Raw genomic sequence first — 23,380 nt, forward strand, 5'->3', positions numbered from 1 at the left:
AAGCTGCTCAACTGGGCCAAGCTACCAATAACTCTCGCTGAAAGGGTGTTACTTCTTTAAATGATAGTTCTACCACGGCTACTTTACGGCTTCTTGAACGTCCCATGGCCTGATGCCTCAATGTTTGCTGAAGAACTGCGATAAATGAATTCTTATGGCCTCTGGAGCAGTAAGACTGAAGTGGGCCACGCTCACAAGATCTTACGATCAGGGCGGACCAGCTGCCCCTGATTTTGAGAAATACTGGTTGGCGGCAAATGCACATTACGCAGCATTCTGGTTTGCCTATAGCTCTCCCCTCCCACATATCAGAATTGAGTGGCACGTGGCGGGACACATGGATTGCCGGTCCTTGTTACTTCCCCCACTGTGGCGTGATGCAGGGGTGCCTAGCTAGCCCAGCGGCCAGCACTGCACTGGCATGGGACAAAATATGAAAACTGATATATAACCCATACCCGTTGGCTACTCTACCCGGGGTGATATATTTAAAATGGGCTCATTAACCTCGTCGTCTGACCTTCCTAAACAGCCTGGAGAGCAGTCCTCATGGTTGCTACAGTATATTAGGTTCCATCGAGCAGTCAAGAGCGAGTGCTGTGGTACCAACCGGGGAGGTGTATGCAATGTATGAACAGCTTCAGGCCCGGATCAACAAACCACTCACCAAACTCTGGCAGGCATGGGGCAGAGACTTCGGCACTGACATCACGACCACAGATTGGATGCTATGTGCAGGCGTACCCGCGAGGTTTCCCTTAATGCCAGGTTCCGCCTGATCCAATTCAAGGTATTGCATAGATTCCACTATACTCCCTCCAGGCTACACACTGTCACATAATCACTCCCCCCACTGCCCCTGATGCCACACAGATGACTTAGGCTACCTACACATGATCTGGGCCTGTCCCAGAATAGCTGAGTATTGGTAAGGGGTATGCACCACTGTATCCACCATGCTTGACTGCTCCATCGACCCTAGCCCAATGAACTGCTTATTCCATGAATTTCCGTCACTCAGTGGAGCCAACAGTAAACGGGCTAGTCTTTCCATGGTTCTCGCTGTGCGCTGTATCCTGCTGCTCTGGTTGAGGCCCGCTAGTGCCACTGTACCCCAATGGCTCTGCGATGTCACCTGGGCATCTGAAGTTGAGGAACGCTGGATATTATTCCAGCCAGTCTCCTGTCCCCCCCCCCCCTCAGAGCCTACCTTCACACTACCGCTTCTGGGAGCAATGGACATGCTGTAAAACTCTTCTGTCCTCTTGTGAACCTGTACATCTGCATGATCCTGTGATAAATGTACAACCACTATTTCTGTATCAGCACTGCTATATACTTCATGAAGCTGGGAGATGCAACCATTGTCACATTTATATAATTTCTGTTCTGCTGTGTGTATGTGATCCCCTGTGTTACCTTGTCGAGCACTCAAATACAGTTTAAAAACAAAACAAAAAAAGTGTATATATGTAATAACAGTAGATCTAAAAGCACACAATTATTTTGTATTGAGTGCACTACTGGCCAAAACCTAAGAAACTCTGAGACTGAGGACCCCAAGAGTGATTACTTTTTTTTTACCAACATTTTAAGAAAAACACTTCCCCTACCACCCATATCATAACTCTGCAGAGGTTGTACATGTTGTGACGAATCAAGAGTATTCTCCCCTTCTCCCCAGCGAGGAGCTGCCCCCTTTGAGACTAGAGAGGTGAGCACACTGTGGCAAGACCCTCCCTAGGGGCATTGGCAAGTGGGGCTTCACTGTGAGTGACTCCCACTTAAGAGACAAGGACTCTCATTCCCACAAGGAACTCCCTCTGCAAGCCACCTTATCAGCATGTATGGGACTACCTCCAGTAATTAATAACGTGCCTTCCTTTTGTTTGGCTCCAGGCAATGCTGGACCAACCACGACACCTGAAGAAAAAATGGAATATCCCTTTAAGAGTGAACTTATATGTAAGATTGACGAGTGGATTGGAGAAGAGGAGAGAGAGCCATATGCTGGGGAAACCCTCCAACGTAGCTTGGCTTTGAAGGGGCAGAGCAAAGCGGATCCACAGAGCCCAGGGCAATCCGAGAAAAGGAGAAAGCCAGAGACAAGAACAGCGGAAATGTTGCTGTCAGCACAGTGCTTGGAGCACAATCCGACGTGGTGGCATGACCACAGAAGCACTTTAGTGGGCCTGGAGCCCGGCTAACGACACAGGCATCAGATAAAGCAGGAGATCTGAATCTCCTGTCGGCAAACATTTGCTGAGCCCAGAAACCTACAGAGACACCCAGAGCAGGGAGACAGGAAACCGAAGAAGCAGACCCATGCGAGCGCCAAGCTCTGAAATGCATAACGAAAGTACCGGCATGGAATGGAAAAGGACGAGGCCACCGGGGAACATACCTTAAGTGAAGGAAGTTGTGAAAACTACGATATTGATGATGGGACATTGAAAAGTACATATATCATGAGAATATTAAGAAGGAGACTTTGAGAAAGATGAAAAGAGTATTCCATGAAGGATGGAAGAAGTTACCCAAGTTAACTGTGGAAGAGTGGGGGAATGCCTTAATGAGAGACTTTGAAAAGTACTGAGAGTCAAGATTACATATTGCGCCAAGGGCTAAGAGAAAAAGCCTAGTAGAGAGAGACCCCAGGAGTGGTAGGGACTCACACACAATAAAAATATAATAAACCTGAGAAGGGTTGAGTGAAAGAGTGATATACACAAACTCAGAGGAAGGACTACAAGACACTATCTTAAGAAAACCATTAAGGAAAGAACTGAGAATACTGATAAGCATTACACCGTCAGGAACACCAGACCTTAGAACAGTTGGCAGAAGCTACAGGAGATCATAATAAGACACTGTGAACTAGAAGAGATCATTGTAACAAACTGGTTTCTAAAGGATGACAATTTCATATCCGATATATATGTATATGAAATAAGAGAACCCTGAAGTAAAGCCTCAAAGACACACAACCGCAGGGAAGCAGCCAGGAGAGACATTGTTTTGGCAAACTTTACTTATTAGTATTAGTGGTAGGGTCAGATAGATTAGATTTTGGACAGAGGACATTTTTTAATTGGACTTCCTGATGACAGACAAGCACATTAGTTTGGTTAGCAATAGGGTAGGATAGGCCTTTTCTTTATTATTCTGTAACAAATAATGAAGAAATTTCCAATATGTATCCGACTCCCCCTTCCGATCCACCACGATGTACATAATAGCGTAATCTAAGATGGCAAATATATAAACCAACTCTTAAGTCTACAGTAAAACCATCAGTTTAGGTCAAAGCGCAATACACAAGTGCTTTGTTATGGGCATCATAAGCTTACAAAGGGGCATTACAAACCTTAACTAGTAGAATGAACACCCCCAAGGAGAATCTTAGAAGGCAGTAACAGCAAGGCTCATAAGAGCGGATTAGACAGTGACAGTAAAGAACTGAATAAAAATACGCATTAGCTGATAAACCAGAGATGTGTGAATTATTCAATTATACGCCTCAGATGGTCTTTTCACAAACCTATGCATAATTAAACTAATATCATTGACTGGTGGGACTGCTTGAGATAGAAGTGGCCAACAGAACTGGAATGCAAGATATCTAAGTAACACTGGGAGAAAATAAGAAGAACTACAAGGATGAAACTAGACCTCAACCTGCGTTTGATTCGACAAAAGATAATAAGTAGATTATATTGGACCCCAGACAGAAAGCATGCATTGGACCACTTGGATAATAATCATTGCTGGGGATGGGGTAAAGAATGAGGAACATTGTTACATATGTTATGGAATTGGCCAAATGTCACTTTATTCTGGAAGGAGGTTCTAGAAAGGATGGATTTGATTGCACATCTAAGCTTTATTGGACACCCTCAAAAAAGAATTTCACTCTTGTAGGGATCTAACCTGAATATTAGTCATGAAATAACATGTGGAATGATAGAGCTTTAGTTGTGGCTCAAAAACACATTCTGAAAGTGTGGAAGACTAGATGGATGGTTAGGTTGGTTGGCGTTGAAAGGATGGTGGTCCCCTGCGTAACCAGTAAGAGTTAGTGGTTGTATGTAATAGTACCTGCAGTGTAGAAATCTTGCACAAGCCCCCAAAAGAGTTGAGCATGGCAAGTAATGCAAAAAGCCTTTACTTGCCTCCAAACGTCAGTACAGGGTTCATACTATAGCAAATCACTGGGGTACCCTTGATGTCAATGAAACAAAATTTGCAAAAAAAGTAATCTTTCCTAAAACATGGCAAGCAAACCGGATGTATAGTAAGGTAACCCAACATAACAGCACTGCAAAGAAATCATGTTGTGTGAATGAGGTATTCAAATAGGTGTTGGCTGGAAGGGGTATATGGAATCAGGGATAATCATAGCACGTGATGGGAACATATAAAAGGGCTAGAAACAACCACAAAAGGGAACATTTCATCTTGCAAGTGTATGAAAGAGATTGCTTAAGTGAAGCAAACGAAAGCAATCAGTATGAGCTGCCAAGAAACCAGAAGGAGTGTAAAGTTGACCTGGAGCTGGTTTTGGATATTAAGAGACTGAAACCAAGTGTGAGTTGGCAAGCTGGAAAATCTGATGTCTTGGGGAAGGGAACCCTAAGACCTTATGAACTTTGTTGTTGGCTTGAGGAAAGGGAACCTTGAGGCCCTTTCGGAACTGTGTTGTCTTCTTGGGAAGGGAACCCCAAGACTTTATGGAACTATCTTGAACTTGGGGAAGGGGAGCTGGAAAACAAGCCCAGAGCTGAAAGAAGCTCAGAACTTTATTTGGAACACTTTCTTTTGTTGTGGACATCCCTACACATTGTTTAGTTTTAGTTGTGAGGGCAAGTATAGGTTTTGGATACAGAGAGACTTAAGTTGAACTTATAGACTCAGACTTTTCTTAGTTTCTTTCTGTAAGGGAAATACCACCTTAGCTTAGGGTAAGTTAGGCTTTCAACCATCCCCCTGACATTTAAGTTAAAACTACCTTTGTTTGAACTTTGAATCTGTTGTTTGTGTCTTGTTTCATGATGCCTTCCAATTACCCCCCCTCCCTCCACCAGAACTCCCTTTAGAAACTCCCAACTACATGGTCCAACTCTAAACAGTCGGTCATAGCTAGGTTCATCATGTACCCTCACTCCCGTAGTCTCCAGTTCACAGATTCTCTTGGGCCTCCCATTCATGAAGGTCATACCATCCCTACTCATATGTTTTATTATGAATGGGAACCATTCGAGATCATGCCCAACACATATGCCAGTACATCCCTACCTCTCCACATCCCCTCCACCAGAAAGGCTATTCTCTGGGAACATCCTTGCCAATCTCACTGTGGGTTATTGCCAGTGATGCAGAAGTTGAAGTGCATGCATCCTATATTGTGTAGATGTGGACACTCTGGACACCTCCTTACAGACAAGAGGGTGGAGAGAGAAGTAAGACCAGGGGATGGAGTGTCACAAAGCAAGAGAGAGGGGGAGAAGAGAGAAGACGGGTGAGTGAAAAGGTTAAGAGACTGCCACAAGGGTACCAAATCAACAAGACTACCCCACTAACTCTTGGAAGAAGTCTGCTAGATAATGCCATGGCTGTTAGGCCTCCCTAGGGCAAGAGAGAATTAGACAATTAGGGGTGCCCTGGTTGTAGTCAACCGATCTTGGGAGAAGCAGTGGTGGAATAGGGAGCCTGGGTTAGGGAGGTGAGATTCCCCCTGTAAGGGGGAGGAAATAGTAGAGGGACCACCACTAGACCGGGAACCCTCAATTGCTAGGGGTACCTACTTTAAAAATAAAAGTTGAAACATATTGGTTGTGGATGAGGAATCCATTTGGCACTATCGCATCCATTAGGAGACATTTTTTTTGTTCCCAAATGCATCTATCCTGGAACGAGAACATGAAATTGTGCCATATAATGTGCACCTTGCTTTTACTTTTAAGGTGTCTTCCTACAAACCTGTTGTACTTCCAGTTCCTTATTCGCTGCATATTTACCCAACCCTGTTTTATCATTGTGTTTTTCCTTTTTTAATTTCACTTTTGACAATTTTGATCTTCTAACAAATTTAAATCTATTGTTACAAGGGAGTTTGCCCCTTTTCTTTTGATTTGTATAACCCCCAACCCCACAGTCCCTTATTTACTTTTGTTGACATGTCAGGCTTGTTATTCTAGCTAGTTTTTGTTATGTAAGGTCATGTCAATTTATGTTATCTCACATTAATGTCATTTTTGGTGCAAGGCGACAAGTGCTTTGAAGTAGCCTCAACACCCTACAAAATACCCAAATGATTGATGCACATAAGAAGCATGCAGTTCACAAAAGGGACAACATAATTTAAGTAGACCAGCAAATATAAGCTAGCAAGCAGACTGTACTACTTGTTGGACCCAAGATCCCATAGTGCATCTCTCGATAGGGCAAGGAAACAGCAGGCCAGTTCAAGAAGGGCAGCCAAGGTTGATTATGCAGATTAGCTCCCGGGCAAGCCCATCATCAGCCCAAGAGGATTCCTACCTTCCACACCACTATAAACATCCCAAGAAAGCTCCTGGCAGGCCTCAAGCACTTTCAAGCAGCAGGTCCAGGCAATTGTTTCCAAAGAAGCAACCATTTAACAGTGTCCCACAGTTAAAAGTGCACATACACAGAACATGGCTGTTTGTGGCCATTCAAGGCACAGGGAGTACAATGAACAGCATTTGCTTGCCTGGTCCCTGGTGCATCGTTTCATCACACCTAGGCTATTTTGACAACCTTGCATTATCGAAGGCCTCAAAGTCTGGCCCTCCATGAACCAAGAACATACTCGTATTACTAGAACATTTCAACCAAATAGAGCACCAGACTTTCACGGCATGCCGAAGAACAAAGTCTGGCCAACCCCTTTCTACTCAACCAGCTTGTCTTTATCGCTATTCGCCTTCACACAAAGTCTATTCTGGACTTGGTCACAAATATTGGTGGTCTGAGAGGTACTATTTCAGGGTGTGTCTTGTGGGACAACTACGCCACCCTGATCAATCGACTCTGAGAACCTGCACATCTGGAGTGGCTGATCTCCTTCCTCTTGGACCGCCCCTCTCAAGTCCAACTTGTTCCCTTTCTCTCTGCCACCTTTCCCTCTACCTGTGGTGTTCCCCAGGGCTCTATCCACTCACCCTGGTTTTTCAACCTCCACTGTGCCCCTTTGGCCCACCTGATCTCTACCTTCTCCTCTAACTTTGTGTTATGCAGATAACACTGTGCTTTCCTGCAGGCTCCCCTCAGCCTCCTCTCTCATCTCCTCTCTCGCTCATTCCAGACTGTCTATCCGTGATTCAGGATTGGTGCGCCTCAAAGCATCTGTACCTTAATGTCAGTAAGATGGAGATCCTTCTCATTGGGACACCTGCCTCTGCTTTGCCTCTCTCACTCTGGCCACCCGCCTTGGGCCCGCTTTCTTTGCCATCCTGCAAGGCAAAAAACATTGGTGTCATCTTCAACTCCACTCTCTTTCTCTGCAGAAATCCCGGACATCGCCAAGAAGTCCCACTACCAGCTGTGCCTTCTCAAAGGGACTGTCATGACCACTGCCTCCAAGGTGTCAGACCTAGCCCAACATCCTTGGAAGCAGGGTCATGACCCTTATTCCAGGCACAAGCCGGCCCCCGTAGGGGCCTTTTGGACCTTGTCCTGGTGCCAGCGGCGCCAGGCTCATGCTCATAAAGGGACCCAGTCCCGGCACTGGAAGCGCCGGGCTCATATAAAAAGGATTGGTGCTTGGGTGGACTTACCTCCTGCAGACCATGCTGCTTTCCTACCTGCAGGATGAACTCTTCATCCAATCCTGCTGGGACTACTTTAACTGCTGGGTGGGGCCAGCACCACTCCCAAGAATTACATACTGGAACTCTTTTCTTACCTCTGAAAGCTGTGGAAGAAGACGCCTAAGCACTACTGAAGGCTATTTAAACCACACCCGATTGGTTTCACGTGCTTCGCGTTATTCTGCAATAGCAGCAGGACGCTCACCGTGTCGGCTCCAGCTGATCTTCGTCTTCTGCACCTGAAAACAGGAAAATCTTCAACTTACCTTCCTGAATCCAGCTCCAGCCTTCCGCGACATCTGAAAAGGAAAACGAGAACATTAGAGTAGCACGAGAAAGTACCAGAGCTGCTCTTACCACCTTCCGGCGCCTTCCAAGGCCTCGTACCGCGATTCTTCGTTCTCCAGCCATCTGCAACTACAAAGAATACAGGTTAGCGATAACTCTGTGATATCTGCTTACCTGTGCCACGGTCTCCGCGAGCTCCGTTCAGCGCCATTTGTCCGCACCTGTAAAATACAAGAAGGACATTATTAGAGCTCAGGACTCCATTTCTACTCACGTGCCTTAAGTGGTGATACCTGTCCATCCTCCGGCACGATCCTTCGGCATCAGTCTTCATCGCCGATTGCACCGCGACCTGAAAGAAAGGGGAAAAAGACTTTTAAAAGTGCATTTAACTTCAGATGAACCTTTTGCTTGCCTGCAAAAACTCCGGACTTCTCCACTTACTGGATCAGCATACCGGACCTGCAAAGAGGCAAGATTCTGAAAGGACAATAAAAAGACTCATATAAGGCACTCACCGTTCGTGCAGCTAACGACGGTCTTGCCTTCTGGACTCTACCTCCGCAATAAAAGGCTGAACTATCGTCCAGTGAAGTAACTGGCTACAGCGCCCCTGCACAGACGCAGGATGGGGAGCGCCGCTTTTACCTACCTAAGGTGAGCACGTGCAGCCTAGGAGAGTTGTAGGAGTGTCAGGAAGGGGAAAGGGCCGAAACCCCGTCAGGCAGACGTTAACCCCTGTTTCTTCTCTGCCCGCAGACATCTCACTCTCCAGATTAAGATCACAGTAAGGAGGGGGCCCTTCCAGGGTGGTGCCAAAGACCTGCGAGTGACTTTGGAAGGTTCGGAGAACGCCCAGACCAGACCCGCGCCTCCGAGGGATTCAGGTGAGCGTTGCAGGGACTCTTCCCTTTCTCACTTTCGCGCAGAAGCTCACCGTCTCCAGAGCCCTGGTTCTCTGTAGGCAGGACTACTGTAACAGCCTCTTTCTCAATCTACCTTCCTCTACTCTCCGCAACTAATCCAGATCAGGACTGCAAGACTTATCCTTGGCCTCAAGCCCAGGGACCGTATCTCTCCAGCCCTGAAATCTCTCCACTGGCTCCCGGTGGCAGCAAGGATAAAGTTCAAGATCATTCGCATTATCCACAAGGCTTTCTGGGGCCGGGGCCCGCACTACATCCAATGCTATCTTCCAAAATACCTTACTTCTCGAGCCCTTCGCTCAGCTACCTCCAACTCTCTAAGGGTTAGATGCTTCTCCAGGCAGAGAGTGCGGGGTAGATTTCTCTCCTCTGTAGGTGCCTCCCTCCGGAATGGCTTCCCTGCCCTTCTCAAACTTCAGCAGGAACACCTGAAGTTCTGGGAGCAGCTTAAAAGGTTACTCTTCTGCTCTGCTTTCTCTCTCTCCCTCCCCTGCGGCCATACCCATCTGCTGTACTGACTGGTTGCTTGGCTACCCTCCGAGTCTCACTGGGTAACGGGCTCTTTCTTGATCAGTCATCCTTCCACTGCCTCAGGGCCTACCACGCACTTAGGGGCTGTAACTAACCCTACAGACGCTTGTTGTTCTTGCACTACCCAGAGCCACGCTGCCCTGGCTGCATATACTCAAAGCACTGCAGCCCTGTTTTTCCCTCCCCTCTCCCTTGCACCCCCCCTTTCCTCTAGCACTTCTCGTTCTCTCACGATATGAATGACACAAGGCCTAGTAAGATAGTTTGTCTTGTCCTCCCCTCTGTCATCCCTCCCCTGTCTTGTCGTGCCTAGAAACACTTGTGTAGAGGCTTGTTATAAACAACTTATCATATCATATATCATACATCATACTCGCAGGCAACAAAAAGCCCAACACAGTTCCGTTGTCCTGAGCACAGTCCAGCACACACTTCTTTTGTAATACTGCCCTCACCTAAATATTCCCTTCTCCTTAAAACACCTGATTACCGCCTTCATTTTGACAATCCTGATATAAAATGTACCTTGGATGGGGGTACACCTAAGGCATCACAAACAATAGACTTCTTCCTTCAAACTGACCCACCCGTGTTTGAAGTCCCCAGTTTGCTTTACCCATACCCTCTTTCAAACAAACTTTCATCTCTTCCATTTCTATTTCCTCTGCAACATACGGTCTGGGTACTCTGGGTGGGGGCACAAAACAGCAATTTCTTTCCAAACCTTTGAGCTTTCTAATCACTCTGGTGGCGATTTCTCACAGCATAACAGATATCTAACTGAACATAACATATTAACATTGCATGAACTTTTCTTCAGGTTTCCTTTGGCGACCTGAACACAGGAGACAATCTCTAGCTACATCATATTTTATGATCCCCTAATTCTTCAGACAGTCATATTAAGTCATCTCCAACACTCTGGGCATCCTTGCCCCTGCCTTGAGGATCCCCATGAAGACTGTCTCCAAGTTCAACTCTTGGTATAACTCTGACTTGGCCGCTCTGAAACGCAAGTGCAAAGCCGCTGAGCGAAGTGGCAGGCCTCAAGTGCACCCTCTGACAAACTGGCCTGTCGCCTGCTCCAAAGGCAACATCAACTCTCCATCCGCTCTAAGAAGAGGGTTCAAAGCCTGCATCACGGTGGCCCCCAATAAAACGGTTGAACTTTTTAAAAATCTGAAACGAACTTGCTAATCCTACTGCAGTCTCCTCTTCTGTCAGGCCCTCTGCAATGGCCTCCCACCTCTCCACCAAAACTCAGGACATCCCGTCTGCACTTTCATTTACTCCCCTCCCCAAACCTCTCCTCCTCTTGCCTCCCTTTGCCACCCTCTTCTACCCCCCCCAATACTCTCCTCCTTTTCTCCCATTGCACATGATGAGGTCTCTAGAGTAGTCCGTTCTATTAAAGTTACCTCCAAACAGGTGCCCCCCTGTTCTTCCAGATCAATGGCATCTCCTCTCTCGCCCCTGCCTTGGCCGACTTCTATAACCATTCCTTTGCCACTGGCTCTTTCCCACAACCCCTCAATCACTCTCTTGTGCACCCTCTCCTAAGAAAGCTGTCTGCTGACCCTTCCTGCCCGGCTAACTATCGCCCTATCTCTATCACCCCTTTCTTGGGCAAACTCATGCAGCAATTGGTCATTCCCCAACTGACCCACCACACTGGTCTTGCTTCATAGCATCCAGAGGCATGGAAACTGGTCTCCTGAACACCCATGAAGACCTGCTCTCGAACCTGGATTTCAACTCTCCTTCTGACCTGATCCTTCTCGATCTTTCTTCTGCACAATTATGACATCCTCATAAATCATCTCTAGGATACCATAGGCATCAAGGTCCGGGCACTGGCCTGGCTGACCACCTTCCTTTCTAACCAACCCTCCCAAGTGCAACTGGGACCTTTCCTCTCATCCATCTCACTATCTGCGGTGTGTCCCTCAGGGCCTCTATCCTATCGCCGTGGCTCTTCATATCTACATTGCCCCTCTGGCCCACCTGATCTCCAACTTCTACTCTCAGTTCCAGTGTTACGCTGATCGCTCTGCTTCTCTGCGCACATTATACCTCGCCAAGAAGACCAACTTTCAGCTCCACCTCCTCAGAGGCATTCTCCCTTTCCTCACCTTTCTCCAAAATCTCAATGTCTCCAGAGTTCTGGTTCCCTCTAGGCTGTACTACTGTTAAAAGCATCTTCCTCTATCTACCTCTTTCCTTCTTTCACCCACTTCAACTAATCCAGAACAGGGCTGCAAGACTTATCCTTAGCCTTAAGCCCAGAGACCGCATCTCTCCAGTACTAAAATCTCTTCACTGGCTCCCAGTGACTGCAAGGATCAAATTCAAGACCCTTTACATCATCCACAAAGCTGGTTGCGGCCTGGGACCTTGCTACATCCAGCTTTCTCTGCCTAAATACCTTCCTGCTAGAGCTCTTTGTTCCTCTAGCTCCAACTCTCTGCAGATCAGACGTTTCTCCAAGCAGAGAGTGGGAGGTAGATCTCTCTCTTGGCAGGAGCCTCCCTCTGGAATGGCCTCCCTGCCTCTCAGACTCGAGCTGGATCTCCTTAAGTTTCAGACACTTCTGAAGACTTTCCTATTCTCATTCTCCCTCCTTCTCCCCCTCCATGCTAATGTCCCCTCGCTGCTGCGACTGGCACCTAGTCCCTTTTGAGACTTACAGGTGGCCAGGCCCTCCTTGACCAGTCTACCACAGCACCCCTAACCAGCAGTTGCCTTCAGGCACTATTCCTGGACTAGCCTGATTCTGGTCCACCCCGTCCATTGCACTAGTTTACCCTCTCCCTTTCCTTTCCCTTGCACTTTCCCTCCGGGGCTCCCCATAGTACTTACTCAAACCCTTGGCGCCCCCGCCTCCTGCACTCCCCACCTGCCCACTTTCCCTCATCCCTGCCCTTTCACCCACACCTTGCACTTTTGTCACTGCACTGCAACTGTCAGAATGTCACAAGGCCTAATATGACTGTTACTGTTTTTTTCCCCTCTGTCCAACCCAACCACGCCCCACCCCACTCCCCCCCAACTTTTCTTCTGTCTTGTGGCACCTGGAAACACTTGTGTATAGGCGCCATACAAATGTCCAATACAATTTAAAAAAATAAGGATAGTATTTTCATAGGTTCGTGGGGGTTCTACTTTCCTAGAAGAGATTATCATGCATTGCAGCCTGATCAGTTACTTCGCTCTTTATCTCACAGCACCTAACAAGGAACATTTAAAGACCTCTTTCATCAAATGGCCAAACAGGTATGTCACTTGGAGGATATGGCTTTTCCTTTCACTTTTGTGCTCCCTGCATTATGCTGGGCATTGCCAACTCTCAGTGCTGGTGCTTCCGTCAGTCGACTCAGCTCTCCAATAGTATCCCCTTATTGATCTAGGGGATGGGGGTGAAGTTTAAATTTATCATCAGGTGAAGAAGCCACCACATTTCAAGGGCACAATGGAGCACGTTGAGTTCACTGCACAACCAATGCGCCAACTCATTCTACTACCACGCAACAAAGTCCTAGAAAATGCTTTCACAAAAAATGCTCTGCATTGTAGAAGGGTTTTATTTACAGTTTTCATGATCAACACTTTGATCCATTACAAAGGATTAAAAATGCACCCCTAATTCCACAACCAGAAAGCCCCCTCCACTCCCTTTTAACTTTCCAACAATTTCCCTATCAGTTTGTAAACCAACTCATTGGAGTCAGCACAGAGTCTTGAGTGTCTTGGGAGGAGTCACTGTGCTTTTCGTTTTGCTGCTTGGAGTCCTACCTTTAGCTCACTGTCAGCCAGGAGGCGGAGCTACACCTTTCAAAACCTCAGTGCACCCGCGGAGCGGCGCAGAATCGGCACAGAGTCTTGGGTGTCTTGGGAGGAGACACTGTGCTTTTTGTTTTGCTGCCTGGAGTCCTACCTTTAGCTCACTGTCAGCCAGGAGGCGGAGCTACACCTTTCAAAACCTCAGTGCACCCGCGCAGTCGGCACAGAGTCTTGAGTGTCTTTGGTGCCTTTGGTTCCACAGACCCCGCGGGTGTGCTCTTTCTTGTTGTCCCGCCTGCTTATTAAGAAAGTGCGGGTTTTTTTTAACTATCCCCAAGGAATATAGTGAAGCAATGGATCCGCCGCAGACCCGGTCAGGCCTACGTCGAGGAGGAGGTGGATCTACCAAACCCGCGGTAAGAAGGAAAACTGCGGCACATACAATGAAAATTGACACAGTTGTCATAACAGCCTCAATTGACAGAATTGATAGAATTACTGCTGATTTATCAAATGCTTCTAAAATACATTCTTTATTGGGCGGCAGTGCCGTGATTTGTATGCAAGAGTGTATGCAGGAGTGCTGTAAGAATGGCGAGTCTAGTGAGCCTAGCGAGCTTGAGGAGTGCTGCGACTATGGTGAGCATGAGCAGACTGCGAATGAGAATGAGAATGGTGCTGATTCGGTCAATAATTCTATTAACAAAGGTGATAACGACTGCTTTATTACAGAAACAAATTGAAAGTGAAACAATTAAAATAACTAAAACAAACAAATCTCCATATACCACCGGCATAGCGTCTGCATCTAGCGCTGCCACTAAAGAAGGACTTCAAGGATGTAAATATTACTTGTGTTCCGAGTTTCCAATTGATGGTAATACAGACGCCAAAAAACTGGTACCAGTAGAGATCTTTCCTCAATTGCGTGTTTTGGCTGCAAAAATTGTGCAACGTATAAATGGAGATAATAAACTGATTACCTTGCCCCATTTTAGAGAGTTGATGTGTGGTGATCGGAGACAAGTCGGACTTAGAACAGATCACACGACTGAAAAAATTGCATTGCAAATAAGTAATGACGAGCAGCCCCAATTTGGCAACTGCAATACATTGGATCTGCAACCACTTACTCAAAATAATTGTAAATCGAACTATGAAAGAAGGGACTCAATTAATGTGGCAGACAAACTCTTGAAAGATCTATTAAAAATTAACTTGCATTTTAACAACCGGACTAATAATAAACTAAAGAGCTTATCTACATTAAACAAAGGATGGGTTATGACACGGTTGTTACCTCATGACGATGCATATACGGAAAATTTTGAAATAAGAAACAATTTCTCGGCAGACTTTGACACAACTACAATATCTCACAGTCCCACAGGCAAAAGAAAAAGAAGCGGAAATAGCCTTTCAGGCGAAATCAACTGTTCTCAAACAAGAATTCCGAAGCAGTCATATACGCTACACTCACCAGTAAGATTTACAGCGACTGAAAGCAAAAATCAAACGCATAGCAAAGGACTAAGCGAAATTTCGACTTCCGCAAATGAGAAAAGAAACATTTCATCCTCATCATCGTCCTCTTCTACTTCTGATTCTGATGACTCGTCTATAAAGGAAAGACCTTTTCCCAAAATAAGACGTGGGTATGGGAAAAAGAAAACGTCCTATTCACAAAAAGAAAAAAGGTACATCTGGAATAAATATACCGGACATACAAACAATGATTATGTCCACTATGAACATTGTACTTTCTCCGTACCTCAAATTATATGAACAAATGGATAGCAACATTAAAGACCTAACTATGCTAATAGCTTTGCTAAATACCAAAGTTGCTTACATGGAGGTCGAACAACAAAGAAATCAGGATAACTTGAAACAGGAAAAGACTCAAAATGCCAACTTTTTAAATTTAATCTTAGACTCTAATCACAATTCACGTGAGGACAAAAAATTAATAGCTGAAGTTGCTCGAGAAGCCCTAAAGCTGTTTAATAAACCTCACTTCCCTGCTTCAAAGGATGGTGCAACTAGCAGCACTAATTTAGACAGCTGCTGCAATGCTCCTACTATGAAAAAATATCATCTGCCAACAGTCCAATCAAATTTTGAGCGCGGAAATATTGAACCGGCATGCAAAAAGAAAGATTTCTCGCTCCTAGAAAAAGATAAAGAGATTCTAACAGTGCTCGTAGAAAAAGACAAAGAAAAAGTCTTGCGAGGGTGCCTCCCTCTGTCAGAAGAATCCTTTACTGCACCCAGGGCAGAGTGCGAGATTTTAGTGGCTGGTCTGCAAGAGAAAAGGCTGGATAGATCTAAAAATGACAAGAATGATTCAGCAAAAGAGCGTGTTTGTACCCCAAAAGCCAAACAGAGTGAAAATAAAAATACTGAAAGCTTGGAAAAGCCTCAGGTGGAAAACATAATTGAAATAATAGAAATAAAAGATACACGAAATGTCATCGAAGATCAGACCAAAACATGCGCTAATGACAGCATAAACGAAGACCCTGGTACAAAAAAAAACAACAAATGATAAAGCAAAAAAGACGGATAAGGATGCCCCAAATGAGATCAAAGATCTGCAAGGAAAAAATGTAGGCGCACCTAAGGTGCGGTTTGATATATTTGCAAAAAACAGCTCAAAACAAGTTCTAAAAGGAGTCTTGCAAAAAAAGAAATCAAAAAATCAGAAAAGAGGGAAAATAACAAATGGGGCACAAGCTTTTTTAAGAAATTTGAAATCAGTTACTGTTGATGTATCAGCTAACAACTGCGATACTTTGAAAAATAACCCGGATGGATACCCTAATAAAGAAAAACAAAATAAAAACGCCCCTACAAGATCTTGAAATACTGAAGGAAATAACTATGCCCTCCATTCCAGGTCATGACTCAGTAAAGGAGTCTAAAGCAGCTGACATTGAGACACTAATGAATCTCTCAACGTACGAAGACCTAGAGGAAGTTAAAAGAACAGGATGTGATAAGGAAAACGCAGAGATTGACCTGGTTCCGTCTAAGATCTCTACTGAGTCCGTCGAACCAATAAGGAAAGAAGTTGCCTTATCGACTGGATGTTTCTGTGAATGGGTGATTGATCCAAAAAAGCCCAAGTCTGACTCATACGAAGAAATAGTGAGCCCCTTTAAAACCTTAGATGAAAAGAGGAAAAAAAATCACATCCATGTTGTTAAGCCAAGGTAACATAACCCCAAAAAAGAATATGGCTTCGAATTATAAACCTGTGGAAGCAGAAAGAATATTGGGAGAGGACACACTGTTTGCAACAAAAAAAATCCATGACCAATAATGTGCCTGTAGATCGCCATTCCCGTAAAGGGAAAGGAGATCTTTCTAAAGCTCAAGGAAATAATGGCAACACTAATGGTGGGAAAAACAATATCAATAAAATAAAGGCAAAATATTGCCAAAGTCTTGAAAGAATTCTGAATATTCAGGATGGACTCACAATGAATAGGAAAAATGTATTAAGTCTGTTCCATCATGTTCCTGTGTTACGTACTATTGAGTCCAGTGATATTCAGGCTGTGGAATTCAAGGATGATATTGCTTTGGATAGTGTTTTTATATGTAAATTCCAGACTAGTGTGTGAAACTCTATTACAAGGTGCTGCAGCCCTACTACCTTGTGGCTTCGACATTGTCCAAGTAGATAGTACCATCTTGACTAAAAAAAAATCAAATAATGTGGTCTCTATGACTGAATGTCAGCTAAATGGACTTCCAAATGTAACTCAGTCAAAATCGCAAACAATGGTAGATGAAAGCTGGAAAGAGGACTATAAGCAATTCAATCTGCTCCGAAATGAACAGTCCGGTAATCAAAAAGCAAAACAATCCGAGCTAATCTGAATTACAGTAAAATCACTCATCAAACCCCACAAAAAAAGGAAGAGAAGAACACCAAGTGCCTCATAGCGAGTGGAATTGGTTAGCAGCAACTTTAGCAAATAACAACCGAAGTTAATGCTTATTGAAGCCAAAAAAATGTTGGCCTAGCCATTGGCTCGTGGAATACAAGAGGTTTTACTCATTTGTTAAATTTTAAAGAAAAGTGGGTTAATGAGATAGACATAATCGGTCTGCAAGAAACTTGGTAAGATATCTGTCCCATTGCAGAGAATTATGAAATAGAATTCAACTCTGCTATTAAAGGGAATAAAGGACGTCCAAGTGCAGGCCTTCTCACTCTTGTAAAAAAAGCTTCTGGTTGCAGACTGATGGAATATAACAACATATCATCTTATATTCAAGTTGTTACCGTCACAAGGGACAGTAATGATGACAATAAACATCTGACACTTTATCATAAATCTGTATTGGCATCATAGCAAAGCAGGAACTTTGGCCTTTGTTGAACAAATTATGGACATAATTGATGAATTGATGATCAAAGACAACAGTGCCGGCCTGATTGTATGTGGAGATTTTAATTTAAATTTTATAGAGAGAAGTAAGAATGACCTGTCAAGGAAACAGAATTTGGTACAAAAATGGTCCGATGAATTAACCTTATGGAGAATCTCCAGGCTGAATGGTAATGTCGAGGGAGGCATACCTGCCAAACCGACCTGGCAAAGAAATGAACAAAACTCAATTTTGGACTACATTTTTGTATCTGAAAATCTATCATTACGGATTCTAAATTTTGAAGTTCTTAAAAAACGAATATGAGAAACAAATTGACTTGTTGGGTGTAGATTATACCCCCCTGTTAGAACAATACAAGATCTCGAGAAACCCGAATGATATTCAGTCTCAAAAATACTCACATATTTACAATCCTGAAATTGTCATGAGAAAAAAACAAATGCTCAGTGCCCTGCGACAATTACAAAATGACAGTCAAGTGGATCAGCTGAAGACGAGAAAAAAGATCAAACAAAATTGTAAGAATTGGCTGATAGCACACTGTGCCCTAACTGAACAACATGATGCAGAAAAAATAATGAAGGCCATGAAAGAGAAAAATTCTTCAGATTTCTGGTCAATCATCAACAATGAATCTGAAATACAGATGGCATTGAGCAAGAACATGGTCACTGAAAGAAAATGGATTGAGCATTTCACGATCCTGTTCTCAAAAAAGGGCAACATTCCTGATCCCCCGCTACCAGCTCTCTCTTCTTGGTATATTCCGTTTGATCAGGTTGAAATTTTGTCAGACATCAAAAAACTTTCTAATTCTCGGGCACCTGGTCCGGATGGCATAACTAATGCCATGCTAAAATCCGATCCGAAAGCCTGGGCTGAGTTTTTGTAAGGTTCTGTTTGATAAAATTGCCATGGAAGGTACCACCCCTGCGTCATGGAAAAAAGCTATTCTTCCAATATTTAAAAAGGGCAATCAATCAAACCCAACGGACTATAGGCCTATTGCCTTGTTAGATGTAATAGGCAAGATTTATGCAACACAACTTCAGCATAAATTGATGGAATGGTTAGTCCTAACTAATCATATGGATGCTAGACAAAGTGGGTTTGTGAAGGGTGTTGGCTGTTGCCTAAACCGAATACTCATCAATCTAACGAAAATGGGCATGATCATGAAAAAATCGAAAGTGTACCTTGCATTTGTTGACCTGTCTCATGCTTTTGATAGCACAGACAGAGAAATCCTTTACACAAAACTAAAAAGCTGGAATTGTCCAAATAGCCTTGTTACATGCCATCAAGGATTTGCACACCGATAGTAAATCTATATTCGGTTGGACGCAAGCGGCACTCTATCGGAACCCATTCCTACCCACTGTGGAGTTAAACAAGGGTGTCCTCTTGCTGCCATAATTTTCAATACTTTCATCTCCGATATCGGTGAAGCACTTGGGAAAGTGAAAGGATTTGATCCGAAAATAATAGACTCTGCTTTGAATGGGATCCTATATGCAGATGACTTAGAACTAATGGACCTTACACCCATTGGATTACAACGGAAACTGCATGTGTTGAAACAATATGTCCAAGCTAATGGGCTACAGATAAATCAAAGTAAGTCTGTCATCTTAACACTACAAAATCTGACGAAAGGTACATCTAAGAAATTCAACTGGCGCCTTGACGGCGAACCACTACAACAGGTAAAACAAGTAAAATACCTGGGTATGTGGTTAAATTCCAATATATAATGATTATACTTGGATTGAGAAAACAAAATCAAAATGTCATCAGCTAAGAGCTCAAGCTATGGCCTTAGATAAAAGATATGGCAAGTTTTCACTAGTTCCCACTTTAAAGATTTACAAACAAAAAGCAGTGCCTTCTATAATCTATGGCGCCGCAACTGCCTTTGGATGCCCTGCGAGTCTGTGGGATAACCTTGAAAACATCTTTTGGGGCAGAATTTTGAAAGTTGCTAGAGGAATACCGGCAGTAGTAATAAGATACGAATTTGGGCTAATCTCAGTAAATGCAAAAATTACATGGGACACTTTGTCGATCTTTTGCAAGATAATCTTGCCAAATGGTGCACCGCAAATGAAAATTCTACATGATTTAGCTGACAATCAAATACAGTTTTTTCGGCCAGGATGAATCAATGTCACCAACTTCTAACAGATATAAACAGTGATACAATCACTTTGAAGGAAAATCCAGATGCCGTAATGAAAAAGTTGTGGGAAACCGATTGGATCAGCACCTTCACGAACAGAGCCAAATATTCACTCTTGAAGAATGTCCCTCCAGAAGGAAAAGCCTACAATTCAACCTACAAATATCTTGACAAATGCCCGGACAAACAAAAGAATCCTGCTTATGAAATTCAGGCTAAATCCAATTTAAGACAAAAGAAGTAATTACGCGATGGACCAAATATGAGAAGCTGAATCCAAAATGTAGATTATTTGACGATTTCAAAGAGAACATTAAACATTTGGTTTTAACCTGTGAAGCTTTCTCCAAGAGAAGAATGACACTGTTTAATACAATTGTGGTAAATAAACCTCTTCATACCATGGAAGAATGGTGGGTGGAATGTTTTACAGAGGTAAATAATAAACTAACATATGCTCTGACATTTCTCCTTAAAAACATTGAAGAATTAGTCAAATCGCACGAGAAATGGGCCTAAATATTGGTTTGCGACTTGTGATGTACTTTGCCCAATTCAGTGTTCATTACTTTTTATTATTCTAATTGTTTACATTTTTACTTTGCAATATTTTCTGCTTCGCTTTGTTTTACTCACTAATTGCGATATTTTTATATATGAACAGCTAAATGTGATGTAATTTTTCTTTAAAGGTTTGACTAAACCAGTAAAAATAATAAAAAAAAAAAACAATTCATTCTCAAATCTTTGCCGTCATCCTTTAGCCCACAGCTCACAGTCTGGTACCGCAGGTGGGGCACACAAGCCTACTATCCGGACATGCCTCAGAGAAATAAAACTCCCACAGTGGTGATGGACACAATGTAATGTATATTAACACAAACACGTAGTTGCAAGAAAACAAAAGAGAAGAGACATTTCAGACTCTTATTTCATCACTCTATACTTTCCCATGGCTAATACCCTCCTTCCAATATCCCCATTTCCTTCCACCCATAAAGGTTCAAGTTAAAACATCTGTAGAATATAACACTTGTATCCTGTAGCACCACCACACCAATCCTCAAACAAACCTTGGTCTTTTTTACATTGTTCAGTAAAGATGTATAAACAGATGTGCTTTACCTTAAGTGCTTCCACCCTCTGGCAAAGCATCTGGAGTATTGATTTCTGATCTTCTGCCCAGCGAGGCGGAGTTTTCGGAGAGAGCTAAATAAACAAACATGATAGGTAAAGAATACATTTGAGAAACTTGACTTGTCTTGAGAAAATAAATGATTTTGACGCAAATATGAAATTCCAAAGACCATGACATGTTTGGATACCTTAAACATTACAATTAAATGTGAGAAAATAGATATTGTAGCTTACAAAGTAGTTTTAATACATTACAAAATGATTTAGGAGTTCTAAACTTCATATCCAGATATGCCTGTGAAAAGGCAAAGCTGAAAAGCCAGTACATGTGAAAACAAAGAAGAAATTACTTACCCCTGGTAATATTCTCTCTCACAGATGTTCCTTCCACGGATTCCTCATCTTAGATATATTCATATGCTGCTAGTATAGATAGCGCTCACCACGCCTTTTGCCTCAGTTAATATTTTTCCCCCCTCTTTCTTCTCAGCCGTCTTGAGGAATTAAATAAACCGCATGGGCGTTCAAAGATAGAATTAACAAAAATGTGCACAGATGGGTAGGATGGGAGGGTGATAAGTAATCCATGTGAGGAACATCCATCAGAAAGAAAATGACCAGGGGTAAGTAATTTGTTCTTCTAATGGATTGTGTGCTACCACGGGTTCCTCATCTTAGAGACTCCCATAACAAATTTGGCAATGGATTTTTGATTAGCACATAACATTGTGCAGAACCGCTCTTCCAAAGCAAGCGTCCTGGCCCAACAGTGTGTCTAAGTAGTAATGCTTTGAGAAAGCATGGAGCGAGGACCAAATTGTGGCATTGAAAATGTCCTTCAATGGTACACCTCTCTGGAGAGCTGAAGTAGTTGCCACTTCTCTGGTGGAATGGACAATTAGATTCTCAGGGACATTGTTTCCAGCAATGGAGTAGCACTGCGAAATGCATAAAATCCTGAAATGTGCGTTTGATCATGGCTTGTTCTAACTTGTGGCCAGTGTAGCCAATAAATAGTTGATCATCCCTGTTAGGGAGAATTCTCTTATAAGGCTAATTTCCCAAACTTAGTGAGTCTCCCAGCAGCTTTGCTGGATTTTTGGGGTTTGTTTTTTTCTCCTAAGAGTCAGACTCTTTTCTAGGCATGATTTGAGGTCTGTCTTTGACTTTGTATGTGCTTATGGGCTATGGGGTTTTCTTTTTACTCCATAGGGTATCATCTATTTTTGTGTATGTGTTACACAGCACCCTCAGTGCAGTACCCAGGGGTGTCATAGTGACCCCCAAACAGACTCCATACCCTGGGACTGACTAATGTCTCCCAGGGCATGTAAAGTCACCATTGACTTTACTAGTCCTAAATTGTGAACAGAACCAGTACAGACCATGATATTGTGGAAGTACTGAAGGGATTAATTATATTGCCCCTGGGTCTGTTTTCAAGGGGGCACTGTCCAGTCCCCCCTTGTTGAGTTTCTGGCTGGTGGCAGTGGTTACCATGCAAAATATTCCACCTGAATATTTTCTATGGGATTTTCCCATGATTTTAAATGCACCACTTTTTGGTGCAATGTTAAAGATACCGCTGGTTTATTTATTTAATATTAAACCAACGGTTGGGTCTTTTTGCCAGAACTCTTTTCTAAAATGGCGTTTGTGTCCGTCTCTGTAACTCTGACCAAGGTCGAGCCCTTTGTTCCACTTTTTGGCGGGCTTCTCCACAGAAGCCCTCCAAACGGTGCCACTCTGTCTGGGTTCCACAGGATGGGTGGGTGGGGGGGATTGGCACCCTGGACTGCGTTGCCTTAGCAACTCAAGTCGCACTCTATTCTGATTGGCCCAGTGGTGAGCCGCCCGGCTCACCACTTAGCATGTTTGAGTGACAGCTAGGCTGTTGAATGGGGGTTTTTCTGCATAAAAGCAGGGTCTTTGGGACTGGAACTTCAGAAGTCGCCACAGGACCGAAGAATCCGAAGAGGGAAGAAGCTGAGCCATCTGCAACGACGAAACCACTTTCCCAACGACAAGAGAAGATTCGCCCCTTTCGCCTTCCAAAGAAGTCTCTTGGTCGAATCGCCCGTGCCAAGCACCCCGGCGGCTGGATAGCCAAGCTTCACCACTTTGACCGCGAATAAAAGGAACGCACCTTTTACAGACGAACTCCGCGGCTAGTTTCATTGCAGTGCAACGACTCCACGTTTCCTCCTCGATGAGATCCTCTCTTCCCCTGGTCAAAACAACAAACTGCAATCACTGCCAAGAACAACTGCCACCGCTGGAGCTTCCTCTCTCTTTAAGGC

General features: G+C 43.9%; 1 protein-coding gene across 2 annotated transcripts in view; it reads right to left on the reverse strand.

Moving 5' to 3' along the window:
* LOC138526301 (E3 SUMO-protein ligase RanBP2-like) overlaps positions 1-23,380 on the reverse strand; it is a 1,824,256-nt gene that overhangs the window by 838,148 nt on the left and 962,728 nt on the right. For both annotated transcript variants that reach the window (XM_069636876.1, XM_069636877.1), the window contains exon 17: positions 21,069-21,152. In XM_069636876.1, the coding sequence (XP_069492977.1) occupies positions 21,069-21,152 (84 nt within the window). The remainder of the gene's footprint in view (positions 1-21,068; positions 21,153-23,380) is intronic.

Source organism: Ambystoma mexicanum, chromosome 7p (genome assembly GCF_040938575.1).
Source record: "Ambystoma mexicanum isolate Mex_15411 chromosome 7p, UKY_AmexF1_1, whole genome shotgun sequence".
Taxonomy (NCBI): domain Eukaryota; kingdom Metazoa; phylum Chordata; class Amphibia; order Caudata; family Ambystomatidae; genus Ambystoma; species Ambystoma mexicanum.